We start from the raw sequence: 18,213 nt of genomic DNA on the forward strand, positions 1-18,213 counted from the left end.
AGGGCCCAAAGACGTCTACACCAGGAAAGACTACACGCCTGGGAGTTAGGCCTCCTTTCTTGTCAAGCTTGTCTGAGGATTCAGATCGGTAAGGGGTCTTGCTACAAAATCTCTGAATCTGTATCAATGTAAAGAAAGAGAAATTGGTCAGTAATGTGTGTGTGTGTGGGGGGGGGGGTGCTGGACTTGGACAACATTGTAAGCGGATTGCTTTATCATTTTTTGTTATTGTAGGGAGGTAAAAGCTCAGCAGGAGGGTGTCGAACCACTTGGACAGGATCTGGGTGAGACAACACTTGATGCCTCTGAAGTGCAAGAGCTACTGGGGAGGTATGTTTTCTTGTTGTAGTCTCTGCTTGACAATGTGACATCAAGTTTATTGTGTATTCAATTCATTAGATCACAATGTCATGTATCATTGGGGCTCCTACAAGGGTTTCCATGGGCCCCCCTTCAGAATGTGTGACTGTTCTGTCCATGTTTCATCCACTTTAGCATAAGAGTTATGTAATAGCTGATAGCTGTATCTTCACATGTGTTTTTAGGGAGGTGCTGATTCAGGAGGAGGGGGTTGAACCACTGGTCCAAGATGTGGGTGAGACAACCGAGGATGCGCCAGAGTTGCAAGGGATGCTACAGAGGTGAATAATGTTGCAAACCACAATTTTCCCTAATATTTGAGATTCTAGGTTCCTTTTGTTCAAATTGTCATGACATCCTTTTCTCTCTAACGCCATTTACACTGTATTCCTAGTTGTGATGAGGGCGACACAGAGCTCGACTCGGACCTAGAGGAGGACCAAATCAACAGTCTGGAAAACTGTGTGTAAGTGTAAAAAATAAGTGTATGTTTATTTGAAATCCTTATGCTGCACGATCCTTTTTTTAAATTGAAGCCTATTATCTCTGTGTGACAGGATTTATTTAGCGTCCGACTCCGATTGTGATCCGGACTCAGAAATCGATCTGGATACAGATGACAGTTCCGACGAGGATTATGTCCCCCCAATTCAGATACGGTACGGATTTCTCCATGTTGATGTCAAAGTACACTGGAGCGTGGAGCGTCAGTGTTTTTATTATCATTCTTTCACACTCACTTACATTGTCTATCTGATCCTACAGATTGAACGCGGCTATGGCCAAAAGGTCAAGGATCAAAAGTCTGCCCATCATTTCAGCTGATGAGACCATCCATGACATCCCTGACGACCTTAGCTCTCCTTCTGAAGAGGAATCGCCAGATCCCTCAGAGTTCAACAAAATCTTTATAGAAGAGGACATCGTTGGGTCCAAAGCGGCCATCGTCTATGCTGAGAACTTATACGAGCTGGCTAAATTGGTCCAAGTTCCAGTAAACCACAGTCCCCACACAATAACGCCAGGAAGGCTGTGCCAGAGTCTCCCTCCATTTACGCCTGTGGTTACCCAGAAGTGCTCCGCCTTTGTTGTTCGATGGGTAACTATCATGACCTAATCTTACCATAATTATGATGTCTTGCTAATTGTTATTCTCTTAGGGCTAGGAGCTCCCTTTTTATTTATTTCAGTATAGCTGTTATCAGATAACACATTCTTTCTGTGTTTAGGAATGTCCTCATGGCCATGAAGTGTGGAAATGGATATCACAGCCGGTTTTCAAGTTTGGGATGTTGGGTGGCGACTTCATGCTTGCAACTAACATCCTGTTGAGCGGGAATAACTTCACAAAAGTTGCCCTCCTGCTCCGCTTTATGAACATGGGATGTGTAAACTACAACACATTCTTCTTGATCCAAAATGCAAACTGCGTGGAATCAATCAAGGCGTTCTGGATGGATCGAAGATCCGAGGCCATTCAGCGGTTGCAGGGCAAGGATGTGGTTCTGTTAGGTCAGTTTGGAGTATCACAACGCAATGACAACATGTTTTACAGTACACAGCTGCCAATATGTGATCTCATCACCCTCGTCCAGAACGATTGACTGCGCACGGCTGAGATGACTAACAATATTGGTCCTCTAATTATTACTTCTTTGTCATTTCAGGGGATGGGAGGAACGACTCACCAGGTATGGATAGATTACCAAAAAATTAAAATATGTCAACAGAGTCAAGGCCTAAGTGTCTTGCAGTAAACTTGGAGTTGTTTGTATTAGAGCACAATGTCAAGACCTATAATTTTATGCTGGCTAACTTTCCCAATATGTACTTGTTCTGCCTTTCAGGTCATTGTGCTCAGTTCTGCAGTTACACAACCATGGAGAACTCACGCAAGGAGATCGTCAACGTTGTTACTATTGACAAGAGGCAGACAAGGCGGTCCTCAGTCATCATGGAAAGAGAGGCCTTCATCATGACAGTGGAGAAACTACACAATGAGGTTCACCTTGTGGAGTTCTGCACAGATGCACATCCGCAGATTTCAGCCCTCATGAGTAAGCAAATATGCCAGTGGTATTGGGAAATATATGTAAGCTGTATCAATACTACGTTTGAATAATACATAATTTTTACATTTCACAGACCCCGAGAGAGGAAGGTTCAAGGACTACGGGATAAGGCACACTCTTGACATGTGGCACGGTGCCAAGAACCTGTCCAAAAAACTTGCAGCAGTAAGTCTTTTCTTCCTTCCTCCTTACATATGAGCATTTTGATTTTGTGCACAAAACCAAATTGTAATCTTTTTGATCCCTCAAGGCTGCAGCAGTCAAAGGCAATGGCGGCCTCCTCATCTGGTTGACAGACATTCTCAACCATTTCTGGTGGTGTTGTAGAAAGGCAGACACAGTGGAAGAGTTTTTTGTAAGTTGATCTATTTTTTTATTTTATTTTGATATATTTGAGATTATTTCTATTAGATATTTATCTAACAATTGGTCCACAGAAATTTAATGGAATGTTCAACCTTCTATTTGGTTTCTATTACTGTAAGGTGCTGTGGCCTGGAATCGTCCATCACGTCTGCGGAATTCACAAGTGGTATGTTGGGGAGTGCGACCATGAGCATCTGGAGGACTTTAGCCAGAAGGAATACATCGAGTACCAATCTGCGACACACACGGCCCTCCTGGCTGTAGTCGAGAAAAAACGGTGGCTGAAAGATGTGCACAAATTCTTGACATTCAGGTAATACAATTTATCCTAATTATATGTGAGAGCCTAACTACAGTTGACGGCCGCTTCTTTCCACCTGACAGCGGGGGGCTTCTCCACCAGGACGTAGAATGTGATGTACTAATGATTACATTTGATGTTTTTTATGTCTACATAGATCAACTGCCGAGCTTGAGTCATTCCAGGCCCACATTCTGATGTATGCCAGCAAACGCCATTCATTCTCACCCCAAGTCTACAGCGCCAGAGTCCTCCTTGCCGCAATAGACTACAACTATCACCTGAACAGACAGTACAGATGGACTAAAGCCGGGAAGAGGATGTGAGTTCAATATGCACACAACAACATAACTATCTTTCCAAAAAGTGCTATGGCCTCATTAGCATGGGCCATAAGTTGATAATTTTTTGTATAATAGACAATGTGGAGGAACCCTGCTTTCGCATAGCCCCTACAACTGTTGGAATGCTGTGTTTCAGATGGAAACGGGTGTACAAAAAGAACGCCAAACGTTGGAGTGTGTATGGTGACAAGGTTCCGAAAACATACGGCTACATCCGAGACCTGCAGGCCAAGGTAGTGGGAAGCAAACTGCGCGAGGACAAGGGGATGCCCCGGAGGAGACCAGAGCGCCCAGAGGACGCAATGACCAGACGCCTTGGCCCCCTCCCACCCATTCCCCCGCCACCCACTGAAGAACTTGCTCAAAGACTAATCAGAAGAGGTATGTCACTGAAATAATGTAGTCCTGTGTAACTTCACGTTTAGATTATATCGATGATTGGAATGACTCATACTAAACAAAATTCTATTGTCATTGTCTGATTTACTAGGTGCAACTCAACCGGACGAGCCACAGGAGGAGAGATGATCAGCATTTCCTTCTCACAGCCACTGATTCTGTCCTGATGGGATCTCTGTTTACCTCCCACTGTGAGAGCACCTCAAACCCACAAGACACTTTACAGACTTTACAAATAAAAATAAATTTCACTGTTTACTGCTCAGGCCGACTATTTTTAAATAAGTTTGGCTATTCCCCTTTGCTTGTCCCTTAGTTCATGCTGCCAATTAGCGAAGAAAAATCAAATCAAATGGAAAAAATAAATCTTCCTTTCCATCAGCAAACTTCTTGTGAAAATCAGATCTACTGATGTCTACTGCAGCTATGTTTATAATTTTTCTAGTGTGAATTATTCTTGTCCGGTTTCACAAGTGCGAACACACATTGTGCTATATCTACTGTACTCAAAAAGTCCTTTTCAATATTTAATTTACCTCAGTCAGGAGCAGTACAGCACAACATGTTTCGGCCCTAGGCCTTCCTCAGTGACACTGAGGAAGGCCTAGGGCCGAAACATGTTGTGCTGTACTGCTCCTGACTGAGGAAAATTAAATATTGAAAATGACTTTTTGAGTGCTGGCTTTTTCTTCCTATTGACTCTGTACTCGTGCCGTGCACTGGACCTCTTTGTTTCACTCTCTGAGTGTACTCGTCCTTCTCCACTTTTTGATATCTACTGTACCCCATTGCTGAATATTTTTTACTACCGCCAGGGCTATTTTGTTTTTTGATATAAAACTGTCTTCATGCCAGGTAGAATTTTGTCTGAGCCATCCCTTTATGTTTCTGATCTTTGATGTTTTTGTAAGTGTTGACTGCCAACTGTCTACCTCAATAAATTTTGGACAATTTATGCTAGTATCTTTGACCTTTATTTTTCATTGTGACTGTTTAGCATGCCTTATTACTGCAGTGGTTCTCAAGCCTTTTCAACTCTACGATCCGTAAACTCACAAATTAGACCATGGCCCCCAGTTCATAAGATGTAGCCTCAGCTTCCCCCATCTGATAAGATTTTTGCATTGAGTGTTTCATTACAGATAGTATGCAAACCATGTGTTACTTATGGATGGTGTGTTATTGAAAATAATTAGTTCATGTTTTGACTGGGGGCCTCTGGACCCTCGTTTCAGAACCACTGCATAACTTTATAGGCTGGCTGTGTAGCTACAGTTTGTTCGTGTGTATACACTCTATAGCAGTGGTTCTCAAAATGTGTGACATGAAGGACCCCTAAACTGACAAAGATTAGACCACGGACCCCCATTTGATAGGATTTTGTCCCACGGTCCCCCACATGATAATAAGATTGATGCTTTCAGATGTTTGATTACAGAAAGTGTATAAAACCAATGACTAAAATAGTCATTGTGTTACTTATGAATGGAATTATAGCTAAAACAAATTGCCTCCCTTTTGGCTGTGGAGCAGTGTGGACCCGCTGGAAACCCTTCAAGGACCCCTGGGGGTCCCCGGACCCCCATTTGAGAACCACTGCTCTGTAGTGTATATTGAGTTTCATTGCAGATATCACAAATTCATTTTTCTGCAAATCTCTTTATTTACTAAATCGAGAGAAAGTGCAATATAAACTGTTGATGGAAAAAATATTAGAAAGTTGAAAAAAATCCCTAAAAAGTGGGAGCTAAATAAAAAGATCCTGGACAAAACAACCAAAAACTGGATCTATTCCTTTTCTAAAAATCAAATACAAATACACAGATGCTACAACAAATAGTAGATAGAAGTGACCACAAGACCGCTTCAATCCAGCAGCTACTACAGTACCAGCGTGCCAGAGAGTCCTTGATCACTTTACTGTAAGCCAGTACAGTAAAGCTACATTTATTGTCAGTGTCCAGGGATGAAACCGGTATAGCGCGCAGTTGGAGATGGCCACTTATCTCTGATCCGCCACACACAGCAGCTGGGAATAACTTGCCGGTTTCGTGGGCCAAGTGCTCCATGGTGCCAATAGGTAAAGGACCTATATGCAGCAAAACGGAACTCCTTGTTGTCATCCCCAGGCTCCCCTCCTCTGCCCATGGCTGTGATGTCAAATCTGTAGTTTCTGTGGATGCGGAGGATTGGTTCTTGGAGGCAGTACATTTGGAATGCTTCCAGACGGCTGATGCAGTAATCTGGGTCCATCCCACAGCACTTCCTCTCCATGTCTGTGTCCATCTCCCTGCAGTTGCCGCACACACACCATGGCACTCCTTCGACCGCAGCGGGAGCTGGAGGGGCGTTGTTCCTGCGTTGAATCATCGTCAACGCATCGAACATAAGACCTGGCTGCCTCTCAAAAAGTTCTGTAGCCAGTTCCCTCAGCTCCTCCAATTCCAGGTTTTGGATGGTCCTCTGTAAAATAAAATAAAAATATACATGTACATCAGGTTTTGGAAAATAATCAATGAATATGCAATTAGTATATAAACTTGTATTTCTAAAGATGAAGTAATAGTGTAATGATCAATTTGTTGAATAACTGCTGTGTGCATTCTGGGTACATGTTCAACCAGTGGAAAGTGGTACAGTTTTGTACCCATAAACACAGAGGTTGGGTGCACTGCTGTTTTCATAGATTGATACAGCTGATCTGAATATAAATAATACTCAAATGATAATACAATGAGGGCACATACCTGTGTCTCCTCTCTCCTGTCATTGCGGAGGGCCGCTATACGTGCTTCGTTATCTTGTTCCTCCTGTAAACGCCTTTCCTCTCTCTGGCTTCGGGACCTGGTTGCTCCCCTGCCCCCACGGGCACGACCACGACCCCGTCCTCTTCCAGCACGGCGAGGTGCCCTGGCCCGCCTCGCTTCACTGGTGGAAGGCTGGGGTGACATGCATCCCTGGTCTGTATCGGACTATAAAGAAAGAGCAGTGACCAAAACGTTACGTTGCAAATAATTTAGTTGTTTAGTCGATGACGATCGATAAACTAGTAATGTAAGTTGTAGTAAGCAACTCCAGTCTTCACAAGCGAAGCTGGGCTATTGTCTTGTGAACAAAACATGTAGGTTTTGTTTGCTCTTGGTGAGAAGCGAGTGGGTGCAGAGCGCTTCAAGGGCCACTGTTGTGGTGTGAACGAGCATGGCTGTGTGTGGGGGGTGTTGAGTTAGCGTGTGTTTCTTTGTGTAAATATCTGTTCTAATTTTCCAAATATAAATAACAGACTGTAAACAACCAACGTTATACTAAAAATAGGTCTCGGACTAGTTTTGGGGTTAGCAGACGAACAAAAACACCTACACGCTATGTTGCTAGACTGCTGTGTTTAGCTACCGATGTCCCCCACATTGAACTGAAATCATTCAAATGTAGCTGTGTAAACGTCTTTGTCTAACCTTGGCGATAGCATGAGGCTATCAGGGTTTACTAAAGGCTAAGTTACATGGAGTTGGATCGGCAGATGAGACAAATAACGGTAGCCTTACAAAGCTGACTAACGTTAGTTTTCTGGCTATCATGTGGAATTTTTAATTATTTGAGTCAAATACATTTTTGCGTTCTTGGTTGATGTACTTACATCTGCAGAAGACATTCTCCAGAAAGTTGTTTTCTCCGTCAAGACTCTACTGTTCACTGCATTCACTACGAGTTTTACCTGGTCGGGTGTGATGAGACGGGAGGGGGGGAGGGGAAGAGAGAGGGGGGAGTGCTCCGCTCTGGTGGTTGGGGTTCAAGTTTGTTTTGATAACGCCCCTTTGTTTTGGATGTGAGATGTTGTGAAATGTCGACATCTAGTGGACAAATACATCACACACAGTGCCTTTAAGGGAGGGATGGGGAGCCAGCAGGAGCTCCAGAACACACAATCTGGGCTCCTGGCTGTGCCCAAGCCAGGAGGAATTTTGTGTAAAATTATAGCTTTTTAAAATCCGATGTTATTTATTTGCACAAAATACAGTATAAGTGTTGATTGATTGATTGATTGTTTCTTTTTACTTCTGTGTTTGTGTGTTTGGTATCTGTACATACAATTTAAAAAAGGAAGCAGAGCATTGTGCAGGACAGGATAGAGGCCAGAATCTCAGTAAAAAATGTTACCCCTGGGCCTTTAATTAAACTAATAATCTGTGACATTTTTATGTAAAACCATTTCCATTTTGCCACTCTATTGCTAATTGATAAAACACAATAGTGATCCAACCTATAGCCGGTTCACAAAAGCTTTTCCATTGGCTGCTTTAAACATCCCGTGCATGGCCGTAACCAGCTATGAGCACGGGGAGGTCCGGACCTCCCCTAATATTTCAGAGATTTTTTTTTTTGCCTTTATTTAACCAGGTTTGTCCCATTGAGATCAAAGACCTGGCCAAGAAACAGCAGCAACACAAAGTTACAACAAACAAACACATAAACACATACAATTGAAAAACATTAAAATGATCAAATAAAACATTTGCATACAGACAGCCTGTTCTCAAGAGATTTTACCATAGCCTTAAAACCATTTAAGGTTACTAAGCTATTTAAGCTGTTTAAGATCAGACTGCTGACTGTTCCATGCGGTGGGTGCAGAGAACCTAAAAGCTTTCTTCCCCAATTCAGTTCGGACTTTGGGAACAGAAAATTGTAGAGTGTCCTGAGAACGAAGATTGTAAAAAAATAAAACAATCTGCATGGAAAAGCATGAAAAACACGGGATCGCTTTTATTTTGAAACGAAAGGCAGGTCAGGCAGGAAGTAATCTGACGCCGCGTCCGCGGTAACTTGATTCCGAGAGAGCAGCAGCATGGTGGTGAGTGATTACTGTCTGTCTGCCTGGCGAGATAATTGAAGGTGAGCGAGCTGCGAGACAGTGAGCGAGTGAACGACCGACAGTGAGTGACACTGACAGATTTTTTAGCAACAACCAAGAAAGTAAGTGTCTAGTCTGTCTCTTAAGTAATGTTACCTGTGTGACACGTTGGGATGCTACTGGCTAATCATGCATGATGCCAATTGCCAAGCTCCCGAAGTCAGGTATGCAGGTGGCTATATGCATGGTTTCAGTTTCATGACCCAATAAGTAACAAAAAGAGGTGGTGTAAAGTTAAAAACAACATAATATATTTTATTTTATTTTTCAATCGTTCCTATCAGGAATAAATAAATGTCCCTCTGTATGTTTTTTTTTATTATCGATGATGACTTTGTGTGTTGTGTACGGCTTGGGTTGTGTACCTGTGTTTGTAGGTGTCATTTTGATATGAATTTGGCTAAAACAGTTTGTGTTTGTTAGTTACAATTATGTTGACAGGAGAGCTGAGCAGGTGGTGACATGAAAGAGAATATACTGAATAATGACATCACAACAGTATAATCCTAATGTTGATTTAAAATGACATATTACTCTAAATATGGCTAAAAAAGGGGGAAAAACCCCTCAAATTTTTATTCAGAACCCTGGTTACGGCCCTGATCCCGTGTCTGTTAGCATGAGCAGTGATAGCCACCAGCCACGTCTGGTCTTAACTACGCCCGGTCGTAGCGATGCGCGTCCGTCCATGTGAAAGCATGGGAATGCCCACTGGAATGCGGCACGCGACCTGTTTAGAAGAGTGTGCTGACGTCAAATGACGCTCCGCTGATGGGTAATTGGCTGTAGTATGGCTAATGTTAGCGGCTAACTGTTACTTGTCGTTACTTTAAGTGGCAGTAAAACGCCACTGAATGACCAAATTGATTTAACTTTTAACCATTTCGATATCCACTTTCCATACGGACCCCAGTATTGGTTAGTTGTTTATAACGTGACTATATTTATAACGTTTATAACGTACTCCGGTTTCCAGTTTATAACTCGGATCTGAATACAGCCAGAGTGCTGAAGGGTTGTGGCTATTGCGCAACACACAGGTGAAAACCGTCTATACTGCACCTTACGCCTGCTCTGGACTAGGCGTAATATTTACGCCCGGTCTTAGTGAGAAAAAGGCTTACGCCCTGTTGGTGCAACCGGCGTAGCTGTTAGGTCGTAAAGTTACGACCAACTTAGCTTAAGACCAGTCGTAAGACCAGTTGGTGCAACTGGCCCTGACCATATCTAGTGTGTCATACTGTCGGTCATCCTGTCATCATTAGATCAGATTAGATTCTTTAATGATCACCGGTCTTATTCTGCAGAATGGAGATGTCATTGACATCATCAGCAAGCCTCCGATGGGAACGTGGATGGGCCTGCTGAATGGTAAAGTCGGCACCTTCAAGTTCATCTACGTGGATGTCCTGAACGAGCAGGAGGTGAAGCCCAAAAAGACCCGCAGAAGGAGGAAGGCCCGGCAACCCAAGCCCACCTCTGTCGAGGAGCTCCTGGATCGCATCAACCTCAAAGTAATGAACCCATCAGATCATCCAAATCTGTCAGACATCGAGGTGGCGATAGGAGCACATTAGACACGCAATTGTTCCCTGGGAGGAATTTATGACAGAAAAAACTAGAAGGCACCTTTACTACAAAGTTTTGCGATGTTACGTGAATCCGTTTGGAATTTAGGCGGCTTTTTGTGATTGGCCACGCCCCCTTTTGGACAGTGGCCATGGAAGGTTACTCAGTTCTTCTTTGGGCAATGAATAAGCTTTCTACAAAGTTGTGTGGTTATGTGAATCCAGAGCAATCTAGTAAGAGAGTGGCGCCAGCGGAGGTCCAAAATGCGTGACTCAGTAGCCAATGAACAGCCAGGAAGGAGGCTCGCGATACGTTTGAATGTATAAAATAAAGCTGATAATATACAATTTGATTCGTTAAACATCTGATCCTTTCAAAGGACATCACAGACGGTCCATTTTGCTGCAACTCGACAGCGCTGCTTAATCCAGAACCTTACTTCCAGGAACTTTTGTGAGGTAAAAAAAAACTGGTCCATTGGAGTGAATGGAGATGTCGCAACTCTTCTATTATACGGCTCTGTGTGAATCCATTTGGGAAGTTAGGCACCTTTGTGTGATTGGCCACACCCATTTCCACGCCCCCTTTTGGCCAGTGGGCATGGAAGGTTAATCAGTTGGTCCTTTGCCCACGACCAACCTTTCTACAAAGTTTTGTACAAATCCGTTCATAGCTTTTTGAGAGATCCTGCCAACAAACAGACTGACCGACAAACAGACCAACCGACAAACAAACAGGAATGAAAACATGACCTTGCAGTTTGGTCATTGCAGTTTGACGCACAAATGTCACCACTGTTTACACAGGGATTTGAAAAGATCCAAAATGTGGATCGTCAAATAAATGTCCACCACTAACGACACCTTCTTCCTTCCCTGTTTGCCCCCCCCCCCCACCTCTCTCTCCACACACAGGAGCATCTTCCCACCTTCCTGTTTAATGGCTACGAGGATCTGGACACCTTCAAGCTGCTGGAGGAGGAGGACCTGGACGAGCTGAACATCAGAGAGCCTCAGCACAGAGCTGTGCTGCTCACGGCCGTCGAGCTGCTGCAGGAGTACGATGGTGGGTCAGGCCAGGCGGTCAAACCTGAGCACGTCTGACTGCTAACAGACATATAATGACTCAGAAAGACACTTATATCTCAGACACAACTCAAACGTTACAGACACACATGAGCACATACATTAGAAAGACGCTTATATCTCAGACACAACTCAAACGTTACAGACACACATGAGCACATACATTAGAAAGACGCTTATATCTCAGACACAACTCAAACGTTACAGACACACATGAGCACATACATTAGAAAGACGCTTATATCTCAGACACAACTCAAACGTTACAGACACACATGAACAAATACATTTAAAGTGTGCCATTCACATCCGCTGAGTTAAATTATGCATGCTTCACATATTCCAGAGGTTCAGGACGATTTATGGGCATGTACGGATACGGATGCAAAGATGGTAAATGGTAAATGGCCTGCATTTATATAGCGCTTTTATCCAAAGAGTATCGTCTCCTACACACAGACCAGCTACTTTTACTGCGTCAACTGAGAAGAATTCTGATATTTGGCCCTTTGGCAAAACCTAAGTTTACAATGGCCGTATTCCAGTGTATTAACCTATGGAAAAGTATTGTAAGTAAGTACACAATGTACGGTGTCGTTACGGTTTTAATGAAGGCATAAATCCTCTTCTAAAGCCACCTATTTCTGAAGAAAATGGTGAAAACGACATACCCAAACTAAAATGCTTACTGTGGCTGAACCGCTAGGGTTACAGACAACTGCCTGACCTTTTCTGAAAGGTAAGACTTTGAAGTTTATGTTCCAAGTGTCAGAATGACTCTATGTCTTACTGACCCTGAGTAACACCAGCTCAAACACAGTGGTTGATTCCCGCCTAGAATAAAAAACACTTTTAGAGTGTAAACAGTTACCTGTGGTTGTTGTATTTATGGCTAGAAACCCAATGGAGACATAGCCACAGGCCTTACCACATCCCAACTCAAAGAAGATGAAAAAATACCAAAACATGAGTATTTGGCAGTGGTTTTTGTAGGGAGATACCTAGGCGGATTTCCAAAAAGCCATTATAAAAAGCCATTTGAAAAAGCCAAATAATCTGAAATGTTGTCTTTGTACAAAGACAGCTATAACTTCTGCTGTGTTGATCTGATCTGAAAAAGGAAGACAGGGTTCGATGCGCAAGATTCAGCCGGTTAATTTGGTATGTAGCATGAACAGCATTGTTCAGAACTACCTAATTAATCACATAAATGACAGATGAACAGCAAAAAATCTGAAACGTAACGCCGGGGTTACGGTACCATGCAAGGGGTTTTAAATAATGTGACACGTTCTAAATACATCATGTATTAAGGAGATCATCACATATCTACACAGTAATATGTGTATTTTTAATACACTGGAATAAGGCTGATGCAACCAAATCCAGTTCATCAATCTTTTAGTTTTCATATAAATGGGTGTCTAAGCATTATTACACAAGGAGACCAGACAGATCAAAAATAGGAAAAAATGGCTCAACCCAATTTACACACACACACACACACACACACACACACACACACACACACACACACACACTCGTATGTATTACTTACCTTCATTAACTATGCTCACTCCCTAACCTCGAAACTTAACCCTTACGCCAAACTAAACCTAATCCTAACTGCAATCTTAAACCTAGACCCAAGTCCAAACCCTAGGCTAGCTCCTTATAGAGCGCCGCAGGAATGAGTCCGGAAGTATACTTCTGGGTTTGTACTGTAAATGGGTTTTAGAATGGGGATTTCACTTAAATGCATAAAATAAGGTCTGTGGTTAACAAAGGTTTATGGGAACGCGGATTTGGGTTCAGTAGGATAATCTTCACAAACGTGAATAACTTTTATGACTGTACATTTTGTTAACATGTTTTTTATAAAACGCTTCAAAAGGCATAAAAGTGATTAACGTTTATCCTGCTGAACCAAAATTTGCCTTCCCATAAACTTTTGTCCCCGATGAACCAAAATGGTGGCGATTTCTGGTTAAGCCTACAAAAATACGTCATGAGTTTTTTTTACCTGGTTAAATAAAGGATATTGATTGATTGATTGATCCCTGCAGTACTCTATAGAAGTGAGAACCAGCGAAATGTCCTCACTTTGGAATAGTTTCTGAAACTTTCTGTCTCTTTCTATCGGTGTAACTGTGAGGACATTGAATCCTCATAAGTGTAGAAATACAGGAAGACACACAGGTGTAACTGTGAGGACATTGAATCCTCATAAGTGTAGAAATACAGGAAGACACACAGGTGTAACTGTGAGGACATTGAATCCTCATACGTGTAGAAATACAGGAAGACACACAGGTGTAACTGTGAGGACATTGAATCCTCGTACGTGTAGAAATACAGGAAGACACACAGGTGTAACTGTGAGGACATTGAATCCTCATAAGTGTAGAAATACAGGAAGACACACAGGTGTAACTGTGAGGACATTGAATCCTCATAAGTGTAGAAATACAGGAAGACACACAGGTGTAACTGTGAGGACATTGAATCCTCATAAGTGTAGAGATACTTGAAGACACACAGGTGTAACTGTGAGGACATTGAGTCATATGTGTAGAAATACAGGAAGACACACAGGTGTAACTGTGAGGACATTGAGTCATCATACGTGTAGAAATACAGGAAGACACACAGGTGTAACTGTGAGGACATTTAATCCTCATATGTGTAGAAATAAAGGAAGACACACAGGTGTAACTGTGAGGACATTGAATCCTCATACGTGTAGAAATACAGGAAGACACACAGGTGTAACTGTGAGGACATTGAATCCTCATACGTGTAGAAATACAGGAAGACACACAGGTGTAACTGTGAGGACATTGAATCCTCATAAGTGTAGAAATACAGGAAGACACACAGATGATGCTTTACTGTAGCAGGTCTATCTCTGAAAGTGACTGTGGACTGTTGGTGGTGTTGTGCTCTGCAGGCAGCAGCGACCCGGAGCGAGGCAGTCAGTCCGGAGGCTCCCAGGAGAAGCTGCTCCTGGACAGGCGCGGCCTGGTGGGGGACTCCCCGCGCAACTCGGGCTGCTACGAGAGCACCGAGAACCTGGAGAACCGTAATGACAGTCTGAGTCGACTGTGACCTGCCCCCATCCCTCACTAGGAAGACTGCCGTGGTCTTCCACACTTCTTCTCCATGCTTGGGCATTCCAGACCGCCAGTTTTCATGCTCTTATTTTGGAAAGACTCTGCCCTCGCCTCATTTGCCTACGATGCTCACTTCCCCCCCTCCCCCCCTAGCATTTTATTCTTTCATACTGTCATACTTGATTCTGTTTCCGCATCATTGAATCAAACAATGTTCTTATGATCTCTACTCTCACATCTGTTTCAATGCATTTGAGAGCTGACATGCCACTGCCTTTCTTTACCAGAATTACCTTTTCTCAATAGAGAGCCAAAGTGAACGTCACTTCCTGCTTCAGCACTGCACCAGAGATTTTCATCCGCCCTTTATTTTCCCATAGACATTTTGTAAAATGCTTATAAAAAATAGTTTTACTTCGGCAAACCAAACGGTTCAGATATATTTAGAATCGAGAGAGACCATAGAACATTTAACTTGGACCAAAACTTAAAAATAGAACGTCGAAAAAACATTTTCTTTAAATCCGCTTTTTTTTTAAACATTTTGGTCCCAGTGAAATGTTATGTGGTCTCTCCTGTTTCTAAATATATCTGAACCGTTTGGTTTGACCGAGTAAAACTATTTTTTATAAGCATTTTACGAAATGTCTATGGAAAAATAAATGGCGGATGAAAATCTCTGGTACAGTGCTGAAGCAGGAAGTGACGTTCCATTTTGGCTCTCTATAGCGTTGAAAAGAAAAAAGAGAGAAAGTACAATCTTCTCTATCTTTGTTATTGAGGGACTAAAGAGCTTACTTGCATCACGCAGACCAGTCGTCTCTAAAGCGGTGGTTCTCAAAGTGGGCTCCGGGGACCCCCAGGGGCCCTTGAGGGCTTTCCAGGGGGTCGCCAGCAAAAAGGGGGATACATTATTTCATATTTTCACTATAATACCATCCATAAGTAACACAATGACAGAATCTAAGACTATTTCAGTCATGTGTTTCAAACACTTTTTGTAATAAAACATCTAAAAGAAAAAGTCTTATTATATGGGGGACCCTGGGACAAAATCTTATAAATGGGGGTCCGTGTCTAATCTGTGTCAGTTTAGGGGTCCTGACATGAAACAGTTTGAGAAGCGCCGCTCTAAAGGTCTTTCTCAGAAACCTGTACAATGTCTATGTCGAGCCGTTTGTAGGTCTACTCACAAATACATCTGGCCTTGTGAGGTGACTCGTGTGGTGGTTTTTGCGTTTTGCTGAAAATGGTGACTTGTGTGACAACAAGAGTTTAAAAAAAGAAAAAAGTGTTTCCACTCGAGTTTTAAATAGTTTGAAAAACAATAATTTCCCGTAATTGCAGTACATATTTACTGTGAATGCTTGCTTTTACTCATAACTATATCCTTTTTATTGTGGTTATTTGGTTTGGTTAAGTCTTTAGAGGACAGTGAAAATACAAAGAGTTGTGCCGACTGTATATTGAAGGCTCTTGTAAATGTCTAAGCTGATGTGGGGAGAGGATGATGTCAGAGTAGCCTATTTTCCACACTTGTACAGTATATTTCTCTCAAGATTTTGCTGTTTTTGCGTGTATATTTTTCTAGTTCAGTATAATATATTGATGCACAATATTTTATCATGTGCCTGAATACTGCATTATGCAGAGTAATAAAAAAAAACACTAATTGGTATAATTATACTTGTTTAAAATGTGGCATTTTTTTTTATCATTGTAAATGCACTGAAATGCATACTGAGGAAAACCTTGAAAAGAGTAGAACAAAGTTTGCTCCGATCAATTCAATAAACAGTTTGTGTGACGTAACTAAAGGTCAAAGTTCAACTAACCATATCTACAACAGTCTGGCCAGTTCTGAAGTGTGCTACTGTCATGGTTGAGCGTGAGGAATAAACGGCTCAATGCTTCACCAGACTGGACTGCTTGCTTCTTTCATTCCCATTCACATGTTTTTCACACTTTTGTTTTTTTTCCAATATTTTATTTAAATTTTTCTCTGAAGAGTTATTTTTCATACATCTTTCTTGGACGTCCTTCCACACTGGCTATATACTCTTTCCCAACACTGGCCACACCCCTGCTGCTTTCTTTCTTATAAGGGCAACACATCCAATGCATGTGCAGTTAAAGGAACACTTCACCCAAAAAATAAAATGACATCATCATCTACTCTCCAGCCCCCATGCAAGTTGAAACACAGGTGAAGTTTGTCCATATAACAGACTACACAAGGAGGTTACCAGCACAACTGGAGAGAAAACAACCAGTCGTCATTGACTTCAGTTGAATAAGTTGTGCTGGCAACCTCCCTCTGTTATATATGGACACATTTCACCTGTGTTTCAACAAGCATGAGGGTGAGCAGATGATGACAGCATTTACATTTTTGGGTGAACTGCCACTTTAACTGAAATCTGCATGATCTGCACACATGCTGCACTTGTTTATTTCAGGGAGGGACAAAAAGACGCCTTCGTCCATGAGCAGGTCCTCGTCCGGCTGCGAGTCGAGCCACCTCCCGTCCCCCGAGTACCCCGCCCTCCCCCTGGCCTCCCCCTGCCCTACTAAGACCTTTCAAAAGAGTGTCCCAGGAGGCCTGCCTGCTAGCTCACCATCGCTAAGACCCCCTAAGAACAGTCCAGCGAACGCTCACCATGCCTGTGAAGCCAGGGCTCGGAGCAGGAGCTGCGTGGAGCTAACGGCTTTTAATGCAGGACCAGAGCTGCTGAGAAGATGCTTCTCCCTGACAGGAGTCCAGAACAGAGAACTACTCAGCCCCAAAGACCGGAATCTGACACCCAGACACCCAGAGGCCATGTTTCCACCCTCTGAACCTCTGAGCGCATCATGTGGGGTTGTGCACATCAATTCAGACATGGATAAACGGGCGGAGACATCTGCACGCACACACCTGAACCCGCCCCCCACAGTCCCAGCAAAAAGGCCAGATCATCCCGGAGGAGCTGCACCCCCTTCCTTGTCAAACCCATGCAGAGAGCCATTACCCACAGAAAGTGCCTGCATGCACACCTACATGGACCCAGAGGAGAAGAGGAGTCCATCCATTTCGGCCAATTCTGAAGCCCGCCGGCTGCGGTTGAAGGGAAAGAAGAAAATGTTCATGACCTCGGTGAACCTGGAGGCCCTGCTGGAGGAAAGACTCCAGCTGCAGGGTATTGATCTGACAATGGAACCCTTTTCTGACAAGGTATTGGCTTCAAATTAGAGTACGCTGTCACTTCACAGATCAGTGCTGCTGTTGGATTCATACATTTTTCAGGGATTTTTCCATTTGAAAAAAAAAAAAACATTTTCAAAATGATTTACTAAATTTTACCATTGATTATCAGAGGGTTTCATGGACCCAAAAGTCATAAAACTTCTACCAATGAAGGATCCTTCAGCTGCAGTGAAAACATGAATGATGCTACTTTGTAGGTGTAATGGATATCAAATGTATTTACACCTACCACATATTTACACTGTAAATGCATATGATGTAAATGACTTGGAACATTGCTATTACTATTTAGGAACATTGCTATTACGATTTAGTATTTGGCCAAGTTCATATATCAAAAGGTTCCTTCCAATGGAAATCTCAACTTTAGGAAACATCTGAGACGATCATTTAAAGGAGAATTTCGTTTTTTTTTTAACCTGGACCCCTCTCCTCACATTAATTATGA

At 42.7% G+C, this 18,213-nt stretch overlaps 1 protein-coding gene across 1 annotated transcript in view; it reads left to right on the plus strand.

Moving 5' to 3' along the window:
• LOC310773361 (SAM and SH3 domain-containing protein 1-like) overlaps positions 1–17,750 on the plus strand; it is a gene marked incomplete at both ends in the record, with an annotated part of 204,862 nt that extends 187,112 nt beyond the window's left edge. Inside the window, one exon of the mRNA XM_083633230.1 lies at positions 16,978–17,750. Coding sequence (XP_083489356.1) covers positions 16,978–17,750 — 773 coding nt within the window. The remainder of the gene's footprint in view (positions 1–16,977) is intronic.
• Between the last annotated feature and the right edge of the window lie 463 nt (positions 17,751–18,213).

This window comes from Poromitra crassiceps (assembly GCF_964638095.1).
Source record: "Poromitra crassiceps genome assembly, chromosome: 3".
Lineage (NCBI taxonomy): Eukaryota > Metazoa > Chordata > Actinopteri > Beryciformes > Melamphaidae > Poromitra > Poromitra crassiceps.